The sequence below is a fragment of the Anabrus simplex genome, chromosome 3 (genome assembly GCF_040414725.1).
Source record: "Anabrus simplex isolate iqAnaSimp1 chromosome 3, ASM4041472v1, whole genome shotgun sequence".
Taxonomy (NCBI): Eukaryota; Metazoa; Arthropoda; class Insecta; order Orthoptera; family Tettigoniidae; genus Anabrus; species Anabrus simplex.
Window position 1 is genome coordinate 24,371,424 of NC_090267.1, and position 18,941 is coordinate 24,390,364.

The 18,941-nt window shown below is 38.4% G+C and overlaps 1 protein-coding gene across 3 annotated transcripts in view; it reads right to left on the bottom strand.

Annotated features, from left to right (window-relative positions):
* Positions 1–18,941, bottom strand: part of LOC136865936 (uncharacterized) — a 360,192-nt gene that overhangs the window by 136,125 nt on the left and 205,126 nt on the right. For all 3 annotated transcript variants that reach the window (XM_067142491.2, XM_067142489.2, XM_067142490.2), the window contains exon 12: positions 8,132–8,300. In XM_067142491.2, coding sequence (XP_066998592.2) covers positions 8,132–8,300 — 169 coding nt within the window. The remainder of the gene's footprint in view (positions 1–8,131; positions 8,301–18,941) is intronic.

The following is an 18,941-nucleotide window of genomic DNA, read 5'->3' on the forward strand; positions in this document are numbered from 1 at the left end:
TATAGCACAATATTTCAAAGGAAATACGTTTGAACCTGAATAATGTGTATAATCAGCACGTCTTGCAGGAACGTAGCAAAACAAGAAGTGAAGAGCACGAAGAAACTCGGCAATATTCCACTGGGTTTCTTTTACTGCTATTTTATATGAATTGTGCACAGTATGCAAGCCACAAGATCCAATGTTCACCAAAATAGGAGCATCTGGATCATCACTTAATAAATTACCAATATCCTGAAGGAACTTTTTATTAACATTTGGACCATCCATTGAAATTTGTAAGAGTTTTTTTAGATTGAGTCCCTGCAGTGCTCGCACAAAACCGTTTAACAAATCTGAGGAGGTAGAGTGACCAAGAAACATGAAATCAAAATAAGAAGTGCATACTTCATTGTTATCAGGATTGAAACTACGAACTACAAGATCCATTTGGCCCATCTGAGAAACTTTATTCAGTGACTCGTTAAAACCAACGGTAAAATGTGTGCACTTATGACACATCTCAAGAACTTGCTTATGAAAATAGGGGGCCAAACCATGAGTGATTGTATATGCAATTTTTGTTCTGTGCAGTTGAACTTTCGAAGCTATTTCAGAGTCTGGAAACATTACTGTGAACAAACGTACACTAGCTTCAATAGAACGTAAAGAATGGTGTTGCATGACCGTATGCATGCACCATATAATCTCAGCTTTGGTTACTTGCTCTCTTGAAAGATAATTCTGTAGACATCTCATCTCTGGTGAACCTTCTTTAATGGAAGAAGAAGAAGCAGGAGAAACAGCAGCAGTGGAGTCATATGTGATAGAGTTCGTTGTGGTAGCTGTGGCAGGCAGAGGACAATTTGTGTTTGCGGCCAGGGTATTATCTACTGAGTTTAAGTCATTTTTTACTTCACTATTCGAATGTTATTTTTTAAAATAACTTGAAAGGGATGATGAGAACTGGCTGAAGTTGACACTACTGGCATGCTTCTTTCCTACCATGTGACTTTTTAATGCCTGCCTCCCCATGTTGCTAAGAGAAAATGATGTTTTACATATTATGCAATATGCTGAAAATTTGTCCTGAGGCATGGGTTTCAACCACGTTCTGAAAGTATCATCAAGCAGCCACCTTTCATTAAACGAAGTTTTCCTTGGCTTTGATGAAGACATTGTTAGCTGAGAAAAGTAAGTATATTGTAAAAAGAAAAAAATTAAATAGTCCTATACTCCGCACGACTTTCTTGTAAACTGACAGTTCGCAAAACAAGTGAGCACTGCCTTACCTATGCTGCCAGCACTCTATTGCTTCGATAGCAGTTGATGCACTCATAAAATGTAATACCCTACTATGAAAATCACACAAAAAACACAAGTGAAAACAAATTCACAAAACTTCCTAACAATATCATACACTAAAACAAGAATAGGTACATTATTATAAAGTGTAAAAATAAATTATTTGCGGCTAATGACCGGCATAAGGAGGAGGTTATGGCTGATCGATACCACGGTGTCAATTTTTGCCGAGTCACATTTTTGCCGCTTATCTTGCACGAACTATACAGGGGTATGGTACACAGATGAACTATATGGTAACCAACACACGGATGTAAATAAAATTACAACTACATTGAACACTATTAAACCTATATACCACACACGCCGAGTTAGGTAACTTAACCACGTGGTGATGTAGGCAATACAGTTGGCAGACAGGTTTCAAGATTGCGCTCAACCGATATAAATCGATGTGAATGGTGGTTTGGGATTGACTGGATCAAGAACGAATACATACAAATATACTTCACAAACTCAAAATCTCCTAACCAACAAACAACCTTCATCTTACAGTGTGATGTCACTTTATTTTAAATCTTGTTCTCTATTCACAAAATTACACGTGATATTACAAGCTACTAGACGTGCCTGAAAACTATCGAACCCCTCTCACGTAAGTTAGGTTAGAAACTCAACATGGCGCGGCCCACGGTGTTACCTACATCAGCGCATTTCATCATAATAATAATAATAATAATCATGAACACTCAATGAGTATTAAGTTTAAGTGAATTTCGCACTTTCCTGCATTCAGTCAGTGTTTGTTGTCTTGCTTTTATACTTTACGAGGTAGTGACTATGGCACACGTCATTACACACTAAACAAACAGTCATCCGTTGGGTTGTGTAATTTTGTCTATATGCATATTTTGTTGTGGAAGCCATGTATTTAAGCGATTAGAAAAACTGAGAATGCAATATAGGCCTAATTCAACATGCTCGCCATTCCCCAACAACACAGCATATTCAATAGTAAGCAGATCATAACATTGAAAATTCGATCGATCAATCGATCTATCATAGTCGCTACTGCTTGCTATAGCCTATCCATATAGCTACTGATGCTATTGGTTACTTCACGTTCGAGATCACACTTGATTTTTTAAATGTTTGTTCAGTTTTCTTTACAATTTATTCCTGGCATAAAAGACATGCCCTAGATTAATGTTATAAAAACTGAAAAATGTGCTTCTATTAAAGGATAAATACGGTATGTCAATTTTATATGGCAGAACGAATTTCCAGATTTTTTTCGGAATTCCCTGACATTTCCCGGTTTTCCAGTCATTTTTCGAATTCCCTGACATTTCCCAGTTTCCCCGGTTTTCCATACGGGTGGCCACCCTGGGTTCAGAATGAACCTGGAACATCTCCCTTTCGATCTTGAGACTGATAATCAGGCACTGAGTTGGGTACTGGCCAAACCGCGAAGGACCGGTCGTCTTGCGCATTGGGCAGTGCGCATCTCAACCTTCCAATTTGAAGCTCACCAGATTCGTGGCACAGAAAATATTGTGGCTGATGGCCTCTGTAGGATGTTCTATCCAAGCAGCTCTGACCCTCAATTAGAGCCTGTAGACCCCTCTCCTGAACAAGTATCAGCATTTGTGAATGTAGTTCTCACTGACTCTCCCTTTCTTTTCAAAGATATAACTAAACATCAGAAAGACGACGCTGAGTTCAAAGGTATTATCAACAGGATTAAATCTGGTGAACATGTTAAGCCTTACGTCCTTAAGAATCGTGTCTTGTGTTGTCCTGCTCGTGGTCACAGAGACCCGAAAATTGTCGTCCCAACTAACCTAGTTCCGGCTCTCCAAGTATTTTCATGAATCCCCTGTGGGGGGGTCATCTGGGCGTTTTCAAAACCAGAGAGAAAATTCGTAAGCACTTAATTTGGAAATCCATGGATGGCGAGATCCGTACCCTTGTCAAATCCTGTAAGAGTTGCAACATCAGTAAACCCGCCCCTAATACTCATCTAGGTCTGTTGTCTTCTGAGCAAGCTTCTCGCCCAATGGAGAGATTGTTCATAGACTACATTGATCCTTTCCCGAGACCACGGACCGGCCATCGTTTCATACTTGTGTGTGTTGACGCCTTTTTGCGTTTTATGTGGCTGTTTCCAACTCGTATGTTTAACGCCAACACCACCATCTCGTGCTTGAAACAGATCTTTGCTTCTTTTGGCCCCTGTCAATTTTTGGCGAGTGATAATGTAAGAGCTTTTATCTCTGTCCAGTTCCGGAATTTCTGTTTCGATCTATCCATTGCTCATGTAACCACTACCCCGTATTATCCGAGGCCTAATTATGCTGAAAGAGTGAATCGTAACCTGCGATCTGCCCTCATCGCTTATCACTCCGCTGACCACTCTAAGTGGGATTCATCACTAAATTGGTTGTCGTTTGCATTTAACACTGCCGTCCATGATAGCCACAAGCAACCTCCTGCTTTGTTAATGTTTGCCTTTATTCCTAATTCTCCACTATCAAATCTGTGGTCAATTAATGATCTTCTGCCTGACGATGCCAACCCAGAAAAGATCCGAGCTAATTGGCACCATGCATGAAAAACTTAAAGGTTTATTACGCTAAAGTCCAGCGTAATTACAACCATCGGCGGAGGCTGCACAGTGTTTATTAAAACAGTAGTGCTGCGGACCATGTTATCAGTAAGTCAGCCCCAAGATTTCGAGGTACCTGCACCATCTTAAAGTTCCTTACCCCGGTGTCGTTATTGGTGAGCGATCCCGAAAGGAAAAGGATCAGCAGAGTACACCTCTCTCAGATAAAAGTACCTTAAGTGGTATAGGGTGGGGTAAATACCATTGTTAGTGACCATGTAAATTTAGTTGTAAGGTATTTGTAAGATGTTAGTTGTAAGGTCATAAGTTTTTTTGTAAGGTAGTTGTAAGATTTTAGATGCTGGCCAGGAAGTATTACTTATATCTATACCGTAATCGTAAGTAATTTGTGTTAGTCATGACTATAATTGTGTGGGTAAATACATTAGGTATCCTCAAACATTTATCTTCCTTAGTGTAATGGGTTTAGTATGATAAGTTAGGTAGGTTTTAGTTTAGAGTCACTGATTGGAATTCATTCCCCTAACATTCCAGGCTCAGGGTAAACTCCCATAGTTTTCTTTCACCCCCACCATAAACTTCTCTAAAATGTATGGATTGTAGATAGTGCTTACCCCGGGTTTAGGTGCCCTAATGTCCCTGGTGTGGGAGAGAGTCTCTACATGAAATTCATTGAGCCACCCGTGGAGTGACACTATGCTAGTCAGAGAATTAAAGAACGAACTCTAACCCCCTTCAAAACTGTTTTTCTCCAAGATCTTCTAGTTTGGCAGGGTAGTCTTGCCTCGAGTATTCCCCTGTCTGCTGCGTGTTGATTTATGTTACAGTGGCTGCAGTGACCAACTTCATCTGACGGCAATCTAATGTGCCAAGTTATGAGGCACACTGTATACCTTGGGCGCTACCATCCGGCACCATAATCCTGTGGCAAAATGTCCCAATGGAGGCAGTCTGGCTAGACTGCGCCTCACCCATCTGCTTATTTGGTTCAAGATACGGCTGCGCTGCACTGCAACTTACCTAGCAACCTGGTTTGGACTGAACTTGTATGGAGGCTGTTGGCAAACGGCTGTGTCGGCAGCCACATCGTCAGCAAGAACCTGTGGCCCTAGTTGTGCAACTTTGATCTATGATTGGTGTGGGTGCAAGATTGACTTATTCCGTAACTTTGCTAAGAAGGAGACAATTGGACGCTTTCTTACAAAACTGAAAGGGCTCTGAGTTACTGGCTTTTGCAGAAGGAAAGAGTGTACATCCTTTCTGTGGACAGAGTTAAGATGGTCAAGCAATTTTGGAATGTTGAAAATGCATTTCTGAACTGTAGTATGCATATCACATTTTCATTTATGTTGTGTTGATATGTAACCCGTAAAAGACCACAGGTTACTGAATGGACTTTTGGTGTAGTGACAGTTGGTTTTTTATTGGAATTTAAACTTGAAGAAAATCAATGTTGTTAGTAGGATGACTGTCGAAATTCCTGATAACTATAGTTGTGAATACCATTAGGTATGTTTACTAATCTGTGCTATGGTGTACATGTTTCCAGAAGTGATCAACACCCCCTGTATCTTATGTTATTGTCCTCAATTTTCGGGGGGGAGGAAGAATGAGACCTGTGTAGAATTTCTGTGATGTGGAAAGTTGTTGTAGAATATTTTATTTGTAAATCTTTTTTAAAGAATACTCCCTGTGTGATGTGGAATGTTGTGGAATGTAGAATATTTTATTCATATTCTATTTAGCTACCTAATCTGTACGGTATAAAACATTTTTGTAGTATGTTTTATTTTTATTCATTTTATCCACTTACGTAACTATTAGGTTGTAAAATTACTGATTTGTAATAGCTGGAACAGTCCAGAAAGGTTGTGACACGAACTTTCCCTGTCGATTGTTGATTCTAGAAATATGACCTTACTAATTCTGGAAAACGGAAAGTTCGCGATTGGTGTCTGTATATGTTCGGGAATATTGTATAAACATTGTGACTGGATAGAGAGTTGCGATTGGTGAATCTGGGCGGCGATAGGCAAGCTCCTGTGCTCTGATTCGTCACTCGGTAATCGCACCAAGAACAGACTTCCCTTTTTAAGTGAGCGAGGCAGGATTTTGTGGTCTTTAGTTCTCTCGTCAGTCCAAAGTTTTGACGCACGTCGACGACTTCTCGCTCCCGGGATGGGTTACCTTGGGGTAAGCATGGCTTGATTTTGGTCCCGTTTTAATTTACATTTAATGTTTGCTAGTGTTATCACATAGGAGTTTGCCCTAGTTGCCACTCTATCGCTCGGATGGTTTTAGAAAGCACGTTTACTTTCATTCTAAATTGTATCAGTATCTTGTGTGCCTTCTTACCTTCAGTATCATATTGTAGAACTTGATTTATGCTAAGATATGTTTAGTTAACCTTATTGACCTAATAGTAAAGCTCTTGTCAAGCAACATCTAATCTTGTATTCGTAAATTGTGTATCTGGACTGTGTGGTAGATGAATATGTTCGGAAGTTACGTTGTAATGTTGATTTCGGAAAATAATATTTTGAAAACGAGAGATCACCGTTGATTTTTCTGGAAACCCGCAATCTTCGCATTTCTATGGGCTTTGGTAGGTTCTTCAGCCCCCATTCCACATTCCTTGTTTATAGGCGTCAACAGCCGTCAAGTTTCCCAACCTGGTATTTTGTTTGTGCGCTTTCGGCGCAGTTCATGTGATGTCTATTGCGTGTCTAGGGTTTAAAGTAGCGTGTAATTTATTTTCCTCCCTTTTAACTGTGTATCGTGTAACGCGGAAACCCGGTTACAATTTTAACTAACTTTCATAATGTAGCCTTTTATAGAATACTACAGGATTAATATATACAGGATCCTGAATATATTTTTATGATTTTGAGTTGATAAACATGGCTGATGATGCCCAAAAAATAAGGGCAAAACGTGTCCCATTAATAGAATCAACAATAATGTAAAGGTTCTAATGTGGAAAGAAAATATATTGTATTGACATTTTTCTAATAAAAATTAGATTTTAATGGTACTTGGTCCAGCTGTATGATATTTGTAGCCCGGTTTTCGCCGCTGTCTCATGTAGGGATTAAACAGTGACTGCACCATCCTTAGAGTTGTTGGGTACGATTGCGATGTCGTCTGTGAAGGCCAGTTACCTGATCTCGATCTTCCGTATTCTGGCTCCAATGGTAACGGTTTGATTCCAAGATTGCTCAGTGTAAGTTCCCAGGTCTTTACAACTTTGTCAAGCACCAAATTGAAGAGAATAGGTGATAGGCCATCCAGTTGTGATCTTGTTCATGTTTTCTGCATATAGACAGGCTCAACTTTTTTGCACTTTATGGCAATCATTGATTGTTAGTTACATAAGGATCTAGACATGATGAGGTGAAATTCCTTACGTTTTGCAGAGAACTGTCTATAATTACGGGCCGTGAAAGCATCAATGGCTACATAATGATCTATTTCTAAACAAGAATACTCCAAATGTACAGTAGTTAATTCTTGATATTCTGAAACTGAAGTCTTACATGCATGAAAATAGAAGGAAGGAAGCAACTTACCAGATATGAATGTGGTTGATAACTCACGGAGTGAAAACCAATTATCACGTTAGTCCAAAATATACTCATGCTAACCTTTACTGGTGGAATTGAGAAGACTAGGTTGCTGGATTATTTTGAATCTTGATGGTCCCAGAAAAGTAGAAGAATAGAGTAAGGCAAACAGGAGCAGTTATCTAACGTTAAGCACTATTTGTTGTTTAATTTCAGTAACCCACCAGCAAATGGTGTGCAAGGACATAAAAATGTTTCAGAACTTGAACACATGGTCTGGGGATGGAGAGAACAGTGTTGGAGATTATCAAGTACTGTGATGACTATTTAGCCCTTACGATAGTTAATATCAAAGGACACGAACAACTGAGAGCAGAATTTAATTGGCTTCTCCAACATGAAGATATCTTGCGTGTTTTCGTAACCTCCTTAAATCAGAAGAGCCAATCCATGTGACTACCCAACAGCCTCTTTCTCTGCTACTACTGTACACAGCAAATTCCAATTCACATACACAAAATCATAAAACAGTAAGAGTTTGCAAGATGCAATCACAGATATTACATCTTTAATAAATTACTCTTGTAAAGGATGTAATTACAATTACAACAGAATATTTCATACAACAGAAAATTTCCAGAATTCTGACACTAACCTTCACCTTTGCTGCCTTTTCCCAAGGATGAGGCCAGTAACTCCATCTTCTGCCGTACATTGGTCAATAATGGCTCTTCTAGCTTTTGACTATTCTCGTGATTACGAAAACGAGTATAGTAATGGAGAAACCTATTCAATTCCTGCATTTGCTGATTACGTAGCATTGCCTGTAAACAAAATTAATCATTATTTCCAGTATTTTCACACAGAAATTAAAAAATTAAAAATGATTATCCACCTCTAATAACATAGCTCAATATTCTGCCATAAAACTACAAATGCCAAAAATACATTGACTCTTACAACAGTATAATTCTAAACAATCTCAGTAATCCAAACCTCTCAGGATCAGAGGGATGAAGGATTATTGGAAAAGCCAGATTATTGGAATTTATAGGCAATAAATTCTGGTGTTTCCTATAGAAATCATACATACAGAAGTTCATCAACTTTTGGATTATACCTCATCTTCCATAGTCTCTCTCTCACCTGTTCCAGTTTTTACAAACATCTTGATTTTCTCTCCATTCTCAAAATTATAGGTAATTGCATATCTCATACTACATTGGTTCACTAATGCCCGATTTTTGGAATATATCTAACCTAATGCAGTATCGAATGGTTAACTTCTTGCTTTTTTTTTTTTTTTTTTTTTTTTTTGCATTGCACGAACATAAGGTACATTTATCAGTTCGATAGACTACCTGCTAACTTAAAGGGCCCTGAACAAGGGATATATTGGCAGGTGCATGCGCAGTCCAGTACTGTATAACAGCAGCTAAAAAACATTTGATCATCTTTCGACGAAGAATTTCTAGACACTATTAACGTTCTAGAACGACGAGGATTATTATCATCACCGTCAGCCTAAATTCCTTATGACATATAGCGAGGATGAACTGAAAGACAGATTCAGGTTAAACAAACTGTCGTACACTTGGTTGAGGTTATAGGAGACAATGTGCGTCCTATGACATATAGTAGTTTTCCATTGACCCCTCTTGATCAAATATTAATTACGATATGGCTTTATACTACTGAGTTATCAGATTTTTAAAGGTAATTGAGTATAACAGATAATTACAAATTGATTGTAGTACTGTAGGCCTACTTACACTGGCAGTGGGCATATACTTTTATCATGGGATTCTTTTCAATTAACTAACAGGTTATGTAGCCGGCCCCGTGGTGTAGAGGTAGCATGCCTGCCTCTTACCCGGAGGCCCCGGGTTCGATTCCCAGCCAGGTCAGGGATTTATACCAGGACCTGAGGGCTGGTTCGAGGTCCACTCAGCCGATGTGATTAGGATTGAGGAGCTATCTGATGGTGAGATAGCGGCCCCGGTCTAGAAAGCCAAGAATAACGGCCGAGAGTATTCGCTGTGCTGACCACATAACACCTCGTAATCTGCAGACCTTCGGGCTGAGCAGCGGTCGCTTGGTACGCCAAGGCCCTTCAAGGACTGTAGTGCCATGGGGTTATGAAAGTTATGAAACTTGATCAATGAGCCAATAGGTTGTGTATGTTAATTATGTAGCATTTATTGCTATATTGTGGTAAAACAATGTTTTTACTTTGGAATAACAGGGAATACATAAGTTATGCTTATAAAGCTCCATGTATATTGGAACACGCGTGAAAGGTGCTCCTGATCTGCATATTTCATTAGAAATCAACAATCCTCAAATTCTTCTGACTCTCCTTCAACTGCTCTGACTGTCCTTAAACTGTACGAAACAGACACCCACACCTGTAAGAATACTAGTTGGAATACCAATTTCCCGCTGGATGAATGCTCAAATACAACTCACTACTGACAGTGTAGAGAACACATCTAATACACAAAAACAAAGCAGTGCAAGGGGTGGCACCTAGTAAGTATACAAAGTTATTAAACTTGATCAACGAGCCAATAGTTAACAGCAATAAGTTAGCTGCTATTACGCTGTGCAACACAGTAAAGATTTAACGAGCTGACAACTGTAACAAATCAATAACAGACAGATATTTTGCCATTTCAGAAACCAGGCATAAATCATTCTTTCTCACCAGATTCAGTTTCTTAAGGATATCAAACTTTTCACTTATTGATAATGTTTTGTGCTTGGGTTGATTCTCTGAGTAGGGCATTGTTCAAATCGCACTTGATACACTCATCAATCAATCAATCAATCAATCAATCAATCAATCAATCAATCAATCAATCAATCAATCAATCAATCAATCAATCAATCAATCAATCAATCAATCAATCAATCACTACTGATCTGCATTTAGGGCAGTCACCCAGGTGGCAGATTCCCTATCCGTTGTTTTCCTAGACTTTTCTTAAATGATTGCAAAGAAATTGGGAATTTATTGAACATATCCCTTGGTAAGTTATTCCAATCCCTAACTCCCCTTCCTATAAACTAATATTTGCCCCAATTTGTCCTCTTGACTTCCAGCTTTATCTTCATATTGTGATCTTTCCTACTTTTAAAGACACCACTCAAACTTATTCATCTACTGATGTCATTCCACGCCATCTCTCCACTGACAGCTCGGAACATACCACTTAGTTGAGTAGCTCGTCTCCTTTCTCCCAAGTCTTCCCAGCCCAAACTTGCAACATTTTTGTAACGTTACTCTTCAGTCGGAAGTCACATAAAACAAATCAAGCTGCTTTTCTTTGGATTTTTTCCAGTTCTTGAATCAAATAATTCTGGTGAGGGTTCCATACACTGAAACCATACTCTAGTTGGGGTCTTACATATAACAATATGCAGTGATTGTAAAGGCCGCACTAAGCGAGTCACAATCCAAATCCAGATGTTTCATAATAGTACGCCAGGTGAAATAAAAGGCCAGATTACTGGACATGCCAGACTACTAAACGATTGGATTATGGAGATTGTACTGTACTTATCTGTTTCTGCTACTCCTTTTTCTAGTTGTCCGATGTCATTAACACATGTTTTCAGCGACTTTGGAATGGGAAAATCCAAGACTCTGAAGGTAGGGACCAATGATTTAAGGGAAGAAAATGGGAAACCATAGAAAACCAAATTCAGGCTGCTGAAAACAGGTCTGATCCTATCATCTTCCAAATGCAAGCTTACAGCTAAATCAGCCTATCATGTAGCTAACTACATCATCTTTTTCTTCTTCTTCTTCTTCTTCTTCTTCTTCTTCTTCTTCTTGTTCCAGCCCCAGTTTCCCGGGTGCGGTGAATGAGCGCTATCCTTTTACCTCACTCCATATAAAGGTTTTCTTCCATAACCTGCTGCAAATCCACACCTCATCCTGTTAGATCACTTCTAATTTGATCTTCCTTGGTCATCCTCTTGATCTTTTGCCTTCTATTTCCTTCTCAAACTACACTTTAGCTGTTCTTTGTGGGTGCATTCTTTTGAGATGACCAAAACATTTCAGCCTGGCTTTGACACAGATCTCATTAAGCGATTTTTTTTACTTGGACAAGATGGCGTACCTCGTCATTTCTTATTTTGTCCCTCCTTGTTTTCTGAGTCACAGTTCTTAAGAACATTTCTACTGCTTGTAGTTTGATAAAATTTCTTTTGGTTTGGATGCAGGTTTCTAGACTGTATGTGGTAACTGGTATAATAAAGCTCCAGTAGAGTACTAAATTTGATCTTAATGGAACTTGCTTATTCCAAAGAGGTTTTCTCACAAGATGATAAAACTGCTCCCTTCTGTATTCTACTAGTAATTTCTGTAGATGGTCAGCTATCTGTTGTTTCTACACCACCAATATAATGGTACTGATGCACTTATTGCAACTTGGATCCATCTAGAGTGATGTTAGTACGGATGTTCTGTCGACTAACAGGCAACACTGTCGTTTTGGACTTGCTTATCTTGAGACCAAATTGCTTGAATATAGCATTCCAATCATTCAACTTCTGTTGTACTTCAGCCTCATTATCCCCCCATATTACCACATCATCTGCAATGGCAAGAGCTTTAAACTCAAGGGTTGTTCAGTTTTTTAACTCTTTTCATTATTTCATCCATTACAATGATGAATAAAAGTGGGGATAATACTCTGCCTTGTATTACACCCTGCCTGGTCTCAAACCACTCTGAATATCCATTCCCTATTTGGACACAACTCTGGCAATGGTCATACAGCATTTTGACTTTATTAATTCAACCACATGGTATAGATCTATTCTCAAGGCTTTCCCGGAGTTTTTGTCTCTGTACACTGTTGTAAGCTTCCTCAATATCTAGGAAAATAATTATTGATGCAAGTGTAACGGACTAGTATAACTTGGAAACAATTCCCTAAACCCATGGGTAAATAGTAAAAATATCGAGATTGGTTAGTAGGTATTATTATTATTATTATTATTATTATTATTATTATTATTATTATTATTATTATTATTATTATGTAGTTATGTACGAAATTTATTTGGTATAAATCGTGGTCGTATCATTTATTATTTGTGTGTTGTATGATCTGTGTTGTGTAACAAAACATGTGAGGTTATGTCACCACACGTCTGCTGTATGTATATTAATATGACTATTTAATGTAAGAACACGTAATTAATAGTACATAATTTATTACCTGTAAATATTATGTATAAATCCAATGTAATGTTGTGCAACACAGGGTAATAGTCCATCTTTCTCACTAGAGGTTTATAGAATGTTCGATTCATTTGTACATAGGTTATTGGAGACTCTAGAAGATTCGAGAAAAACCTGCTGGGTCATACTTTTCTAGAAGCCTGACCAGGCAAAGTATATAAAGAGGTAGTCTTGGGAGACAGTGCAGGGTTGTTAGTGAAAGTCGTTGGTCTAACTCATGTTGTGATTCTGTTGTGTTGGTAATTGGTTGACATGGTAATGTGGCAGTCCTCCTCCTCCTTCTTGTCAGTTTATTAGTGGGTGTGTGTGAAAGGTTTTTTAATCTAGGTGGACAAACAACCAGACTCGTCATCGGAAGATGAGGTAAATATAACCAAAATGTGTTCCAACTTGATGAGCATGATACAAACACTCAATTCCACCTTAACAGAACAAATTTCAAAAGTAAATGATAAAATGTCAGACATTGATTAACGAGTTAATTCCACCTCAGCAGAACAGGTTTCCGACAACATTTCAAAGTAAATGACAAAATTTCAGACGTCAATTCTGCGTAAACAGAACAGATTTTCGAACAAATTTTGAAGGTAGATGACAAGATTTCTGAAGCTAATACAGTTTTAACTAGACAAATATCTCAAGTGTACATGCAGGTTTACAAAGTAGAACAGTGCCTAGAATCGAAAATTTCAACCTTAGATGATAAAATTTCATCCCAAATTAGTGACGTCACTAATCAATTAACACAGCAGACATCGGACATCAGGTCAAAACTGGGGCAGGTTGAGCAGATCAACAGTAGGGCAAGCCAGATGGAAAGGGACATCTCAAACCTCAAGGAGAATTTCTACCATCAAGGGAAATTTTGGGAGCCATATTCCTCCATGGAAGGAAGGTTAGAAAACCAGATTTCGACCATCAAGGATGATGTGCAGAATATGAGAGAGTCGTCGTCCAAGGAGGAGGTAGAAATTCAGGTTTCTGACATCAAACAACATGTTGAGTGGAGAACAGCTGAGTGGCCTAGTAAATGGTCCTGAGAGTCGGGATACCAGTTGCTAGGGAATGGGAGTGGGCATCTCGGACATATTCTGAGTCATGGCCCTCCTTGTGCTCAGGCGGCTAAAACTATACAATCCACCGTGGTCCCTAACCTGTCAGAGGAGAGATCCTCACTTGGACTATGTATACGTACGGTAGCATCCTGCTTCATTAATTTACCGAGCTCAGAACAGTTTAAGCAAGCCCTGGACTTATGGGAATAACGGAGTCCCACTCTCATTTGACAGGCGAGGGACTCCTTGGAAACAACATGCGAACGAAATGGAATTTGATGGGGAGCTATCAATATTAATGGGGCTTATGGAAGAAAGAAAGTAGAACTGGCTGAGTCAGCAAAGAGGATGCATTTGGAGAGCTCCTGGTGACAAACTGACATGGAGGCAACAAATACGTCATCACCATCTTGCTTGAGGAGAGAATGTGAAACAACTTGTATGTTACATCTGTGACTGCACAGCCCTATTCAGGATCAACTCTGCTCACCGTGAATGGGGAGGGTGCTAGAAGAGGTACAACACAGCCTAAACACAACCCCAATAGGTAGCTATACCCAGAGGCAACACCATACGCGCTCAATAAAAAGCTACATATTTACTAATTCTGGAACTTGGGACATCTGCATAATGAACAATTATACAGATAATGAACCAAAGAAATGAACTGCACTTGCAAACTCTAAATTGAGAAGATCTAACATTGATAACATTGACAATGCAGCACTTAGTGAAACTAGGCAAACAGGTGAAGAATGACAGATTAAAGAGCAGTGAGGTGACCAAACCTTCTTTTGCATTAGGAAAGATATAAATAATCCCCACATTCACAGAGTTGGGTTTGCCATCAAGAATGAAGTTGTTCCTACACTTGATGAGTTACCTTTGAACAAACGTAACCATTAAGTACATATATTTTTTTAATACAACAAAAATATTTGTTCCATGTTGACAATATTTTCTCTATGTTTTAACTTTGGATTTAACATTTTTGAAGTTTTCTGGTGAGCCTTTAACAAAAGAGCAGAGTGAAATAATGTCCATTCTAATGAATCACAACAGTTATAGTGGACACTAACGTCCACTGTAAAGTTCTTCATTCATCCAGTTAATTATTTTATTTGGTGACAGTTTAGTCTAAGACTATTTTATGCAGACGTGTTTCTAAATGAACACTTGTTTTTAATGTAATGAACAAATAGTATGAAGTAGCTTTTTACTGTGCAATGTCCATGCAACATCCCAAGCTTTTTTAATCATACATCATTATGTTTATCAACTGTATTGGCTGAAGAAGTCTTCTAATAAGGACAAAACATGTACTGAAAAATGTTGTAAAAGATGATGATGATGATGATGATGATGATAATAATAATAATAATTGTACCGGTTGGTACACCTATACACCGCACATTTGAATTTTCCGCCTTAAAGTACTCCTCTACAGCTGAAACTCTGAATTGTAAAACTGAATTAATTCAACCGTTTATCAGAAGATGTCACTGTGTTAATTTCAAATTGTTTTTGTTTACTAATTATCAAGAAGTGTGGACATTCTCTCTCAGATGTCTCCACCAAAAACTATGATCATGCACCCTGGTGCGAAGTGATGGAACTTTTCTTGAAGATATTTTATACTTATAGGTTGTCCTATAACTAAATTTCGTTCTTTCATTTGTGGGTTGGCAATATAAATCTTTTCTTTCCGCCAGTTTTGAAGTTAGCCAATCAATAATTTCTGTCATTAATTTTCAGCCAATTGTGTCTTTCTTCCCCAATTTTTGATGTGTAAATTTTAGTTAGCCAATAAACGCATGTGGGTGTGTCTTAATTATTCATGAAAGGTCTCGAATCTTCCCCGAGAGTATAAAAACTGCTGATTTTCCTAGCTCTCGGCCACTTCAACAACATCTAGCTTAATGTATGGAAGTATAGCAGGGGGCGGGTAGCGCCTCTTCCTTCGGACAGCAGCTCTTCAACAAAGGTAATGGCCTTTTAACATCTTTATTTCTTGCTAGCTCAGCAGTTTAGCCCTCGGGGAAGGTCCGAAACCTTTTCAATGTAACCAACCTTTCTAAAAATGTAACTTAATGCCGGCTTATGTAAAAGTTTCTTCTTACTTTAACTGTAAATCGGGGATAGAGAGTGCTTTACCCTCTCGAGCTCCCCTTCATTTAGATTTGAGGTGACTACGTCTTCATAACCGATTTTCTTCTCTTCTTAATGTGTTAAATTTTTTTATACGAGTCACCTCCCTAGTTTGGGAATAGACTCTGTTAAATCGGCCTAGTGCCCCTTAGGTTTTAGAAGGTTTCATGTAGGAGTGCAAGCAACGCCTCCATTCATCTTGGTATTATGAGCCATGTAATTAATCTGTTCTTTTCCACTAAGGCCCAGTAGTAAGTGGTGCCTTGAGGGCAATTTGTGTAATAGTCTGGTATTGCCTTTAATAGGCTTGAAAAATTGAGAGCAGCTCAGCTCTTTCTTGTGTTTTAAAAGTGCCTCTGGGAGGCTTGAGGTTAAAAGATGGGAGCAAGTGCTCCTTGAATGAAGGGGTTTTCTGCCCTTTGAATAAATGAATGTACCTTGGCAATGTTGGGCTAGTAGCTCAAGGATTGTGTAACTGAGGCTCGAAGCCAGAACTTGTAATGATCCCCTAAAACTTGGACTTTCGTGCTCTGGTTTATAAATTATACGTTGTACCTGATTTTGGCTTGTTGATTTGTTACTTGTTGAATTTTGAAAGTCTATATGAAAATTGTTAAGTTCTGAAAATATAACCTTTATTGAAATTTTAATTCATCTTTCAGCTTTGTACTTGGATCCATTCCAGCCCGCACCTTCTTTCACCTCTGCCTTCCACGGATAACTCCGTAACAATAATAATAACAATAAATGACCCAGAGGTACACTTTCTCCATCCAGTTGAACTACGCGCCTTCTAGAAGGCCATCTGTGCTGTGAATCCTAAACTATGTATCTGAAGATGCTTGGACCTTTAATCTTTAGATGTCTCTACTATCCGCCTGCGCGCGCCCTCTGGCAATTAAGGACGGACAATTTATTTTTAAGGGAATTTTCAATTTTCAATAGTGTTAAATCTTAAGTGTTTGTAAATTGTTTTTCTTTTTTAAATGTTCTAAGGTTACCAGTACTTCTATGGCTTCCTTCTTCCTTAAGTTATTAACCAATCAGGAATTTTTGTGTATATTATTCTAGCCAATTAAAATTGCGAGTGTGTACAGACATTCTGCCTAGCTCAAGAGAGTTCTGGAACTTCCCCTCTGAGTTGCTACAAAAGCTGGGCGCTTTAGGACCATATTGTCATCTTCATCGCTCCAGTCTAGGTGTGTACGACATAATAGGAGGCAGGGGCAGCCTTGCCATCGTCGAAAGACCCAACAACTCAAGATAATGGGAAACATCTCTTAACATGTAATAGCTCCAGACAGTTAACTTGAGGGGAAGGTTTCAAACTTCTTTGCTTAATGTGAAATTCTTAAGTTTCTGTTTAAATGTAAATTTTCGGCAAGACTCTGTTCAAATCCCTGCTGGGAAATATGTAAATTTAGGGGAAAAGAGTGTTCACCCTCCATTAATTCCCACTCAATTTGGTATGGGAATGACTTTTTCTCAAACTCTAAATTCTGCTAACTATCTTGGTAATATTTCACATCTAGTTATCCCTCTGTAGTATAGGCTTTGCCTCTGCAACTTCGGGCCGTAAGCTCATGTAGGATTGTGTCTTTCAAACGGAGGGCAAGTGTTTTGCCTCCTAGCATTTTGTTCATGGCGATCATTTTGAACCTTTCATTTTGTACACTAAGGCCATTTAGAATGGGCAATCCTTGCCATTATTTATAGACAGTGCCAAGCAGAAATGACAATAAATGCATTTTTTTGAAAATTATCTAGTGTAAAATTTGGAAAGATACTTGTGCCTCTGAGAGGCTGGACTGTAGTAAATTTTGGAGCCCAGTCCCCTAGAATGTAACTAGGTGGAGCAAATATGCTCTTGTAATAGTGTACCTTTAGAGCTATAAAGCTCATTCCTTGTAAACTATTGTGTCGATCTTCTCCATTGTACCAGATTTTTGACTTTAAGTCACTGTTATTGTGGGAGCTGATGAGTTCATATTTAACTGTTATTTGTTGTTGTTGGTTCAGATTTTCAAACTACCAAATAAAAAAATAAATAAAATGTCCAAAAAAAAAAATTTTTCTTAACTTATGCTCTGATCTTTTCTCTGTCCACCCGTTCACACCAGCACCTTCTTACACCTCTGAGAACCATGGAAAGCCCGTAACAATAATAATAAGTAGAAGAAGATCTTAAGTATCTGATTGGTATTGAATAAGGTGGAACCAGAAATATTTCCTTTTGAGGTGAAGTAGGTGAAGCATTATCTGATCCTGTAATGATTACGAGGGGAGCCCCGTAGGGCAGTATTGTTGGACTTTTGTTTTCTTATATATATATAAATGTTATGATTAAAGATCTGGAATCACAGGTAAGGATATTTGCAGATGATCTTATATTGTATAGAGTAGTAAATGAGTTGCAGGATTGTGAGCGACTGCAGAAGGACTTAAACAACGTAGTGAGATGGACAGCAGACAATGGTATGAATGTAAATGGGATGAAAAGTCAAGTTGTAAGTTTCACCAAGAGGAAAATTCCTCTCAGTTTTATTTATTGTTTTGATGGAGTGATAGTATCTCATGGGGAACAATGCAAGTACCTAGGTATTAATATAAGGAATGATCTTCATTGGGGTAATCATATTAACGAGGTAGTTAAGAAAGGTTACAAATCTTTTCATGTGGTTATGAGAGTATTTAAAGGGTTGTGGTAAGGATGTAACGGAGAGGGCGTATAAGTCTCTGGTAAAACTGCAGTTAGAGTATGGCTTCAGTGTATGGGACCCTCACCAGGACTACTTTATAAGAGAACTAGAAAAAATTCAAAAGGAAAGCAGCACAATTTGTTCTGGTTGATTTCAACAAAGGAGCAGTGTTTCTAAAATGTTGCAAATTTTGGGCTGTGAAGACTTGAAAGTAAGAAGACGAGATACTCGACTATGCAATATGTCAAAGAATAATACTAGTTTATAAATTAATGAGATTTGTAACATGTAATATATGCGATA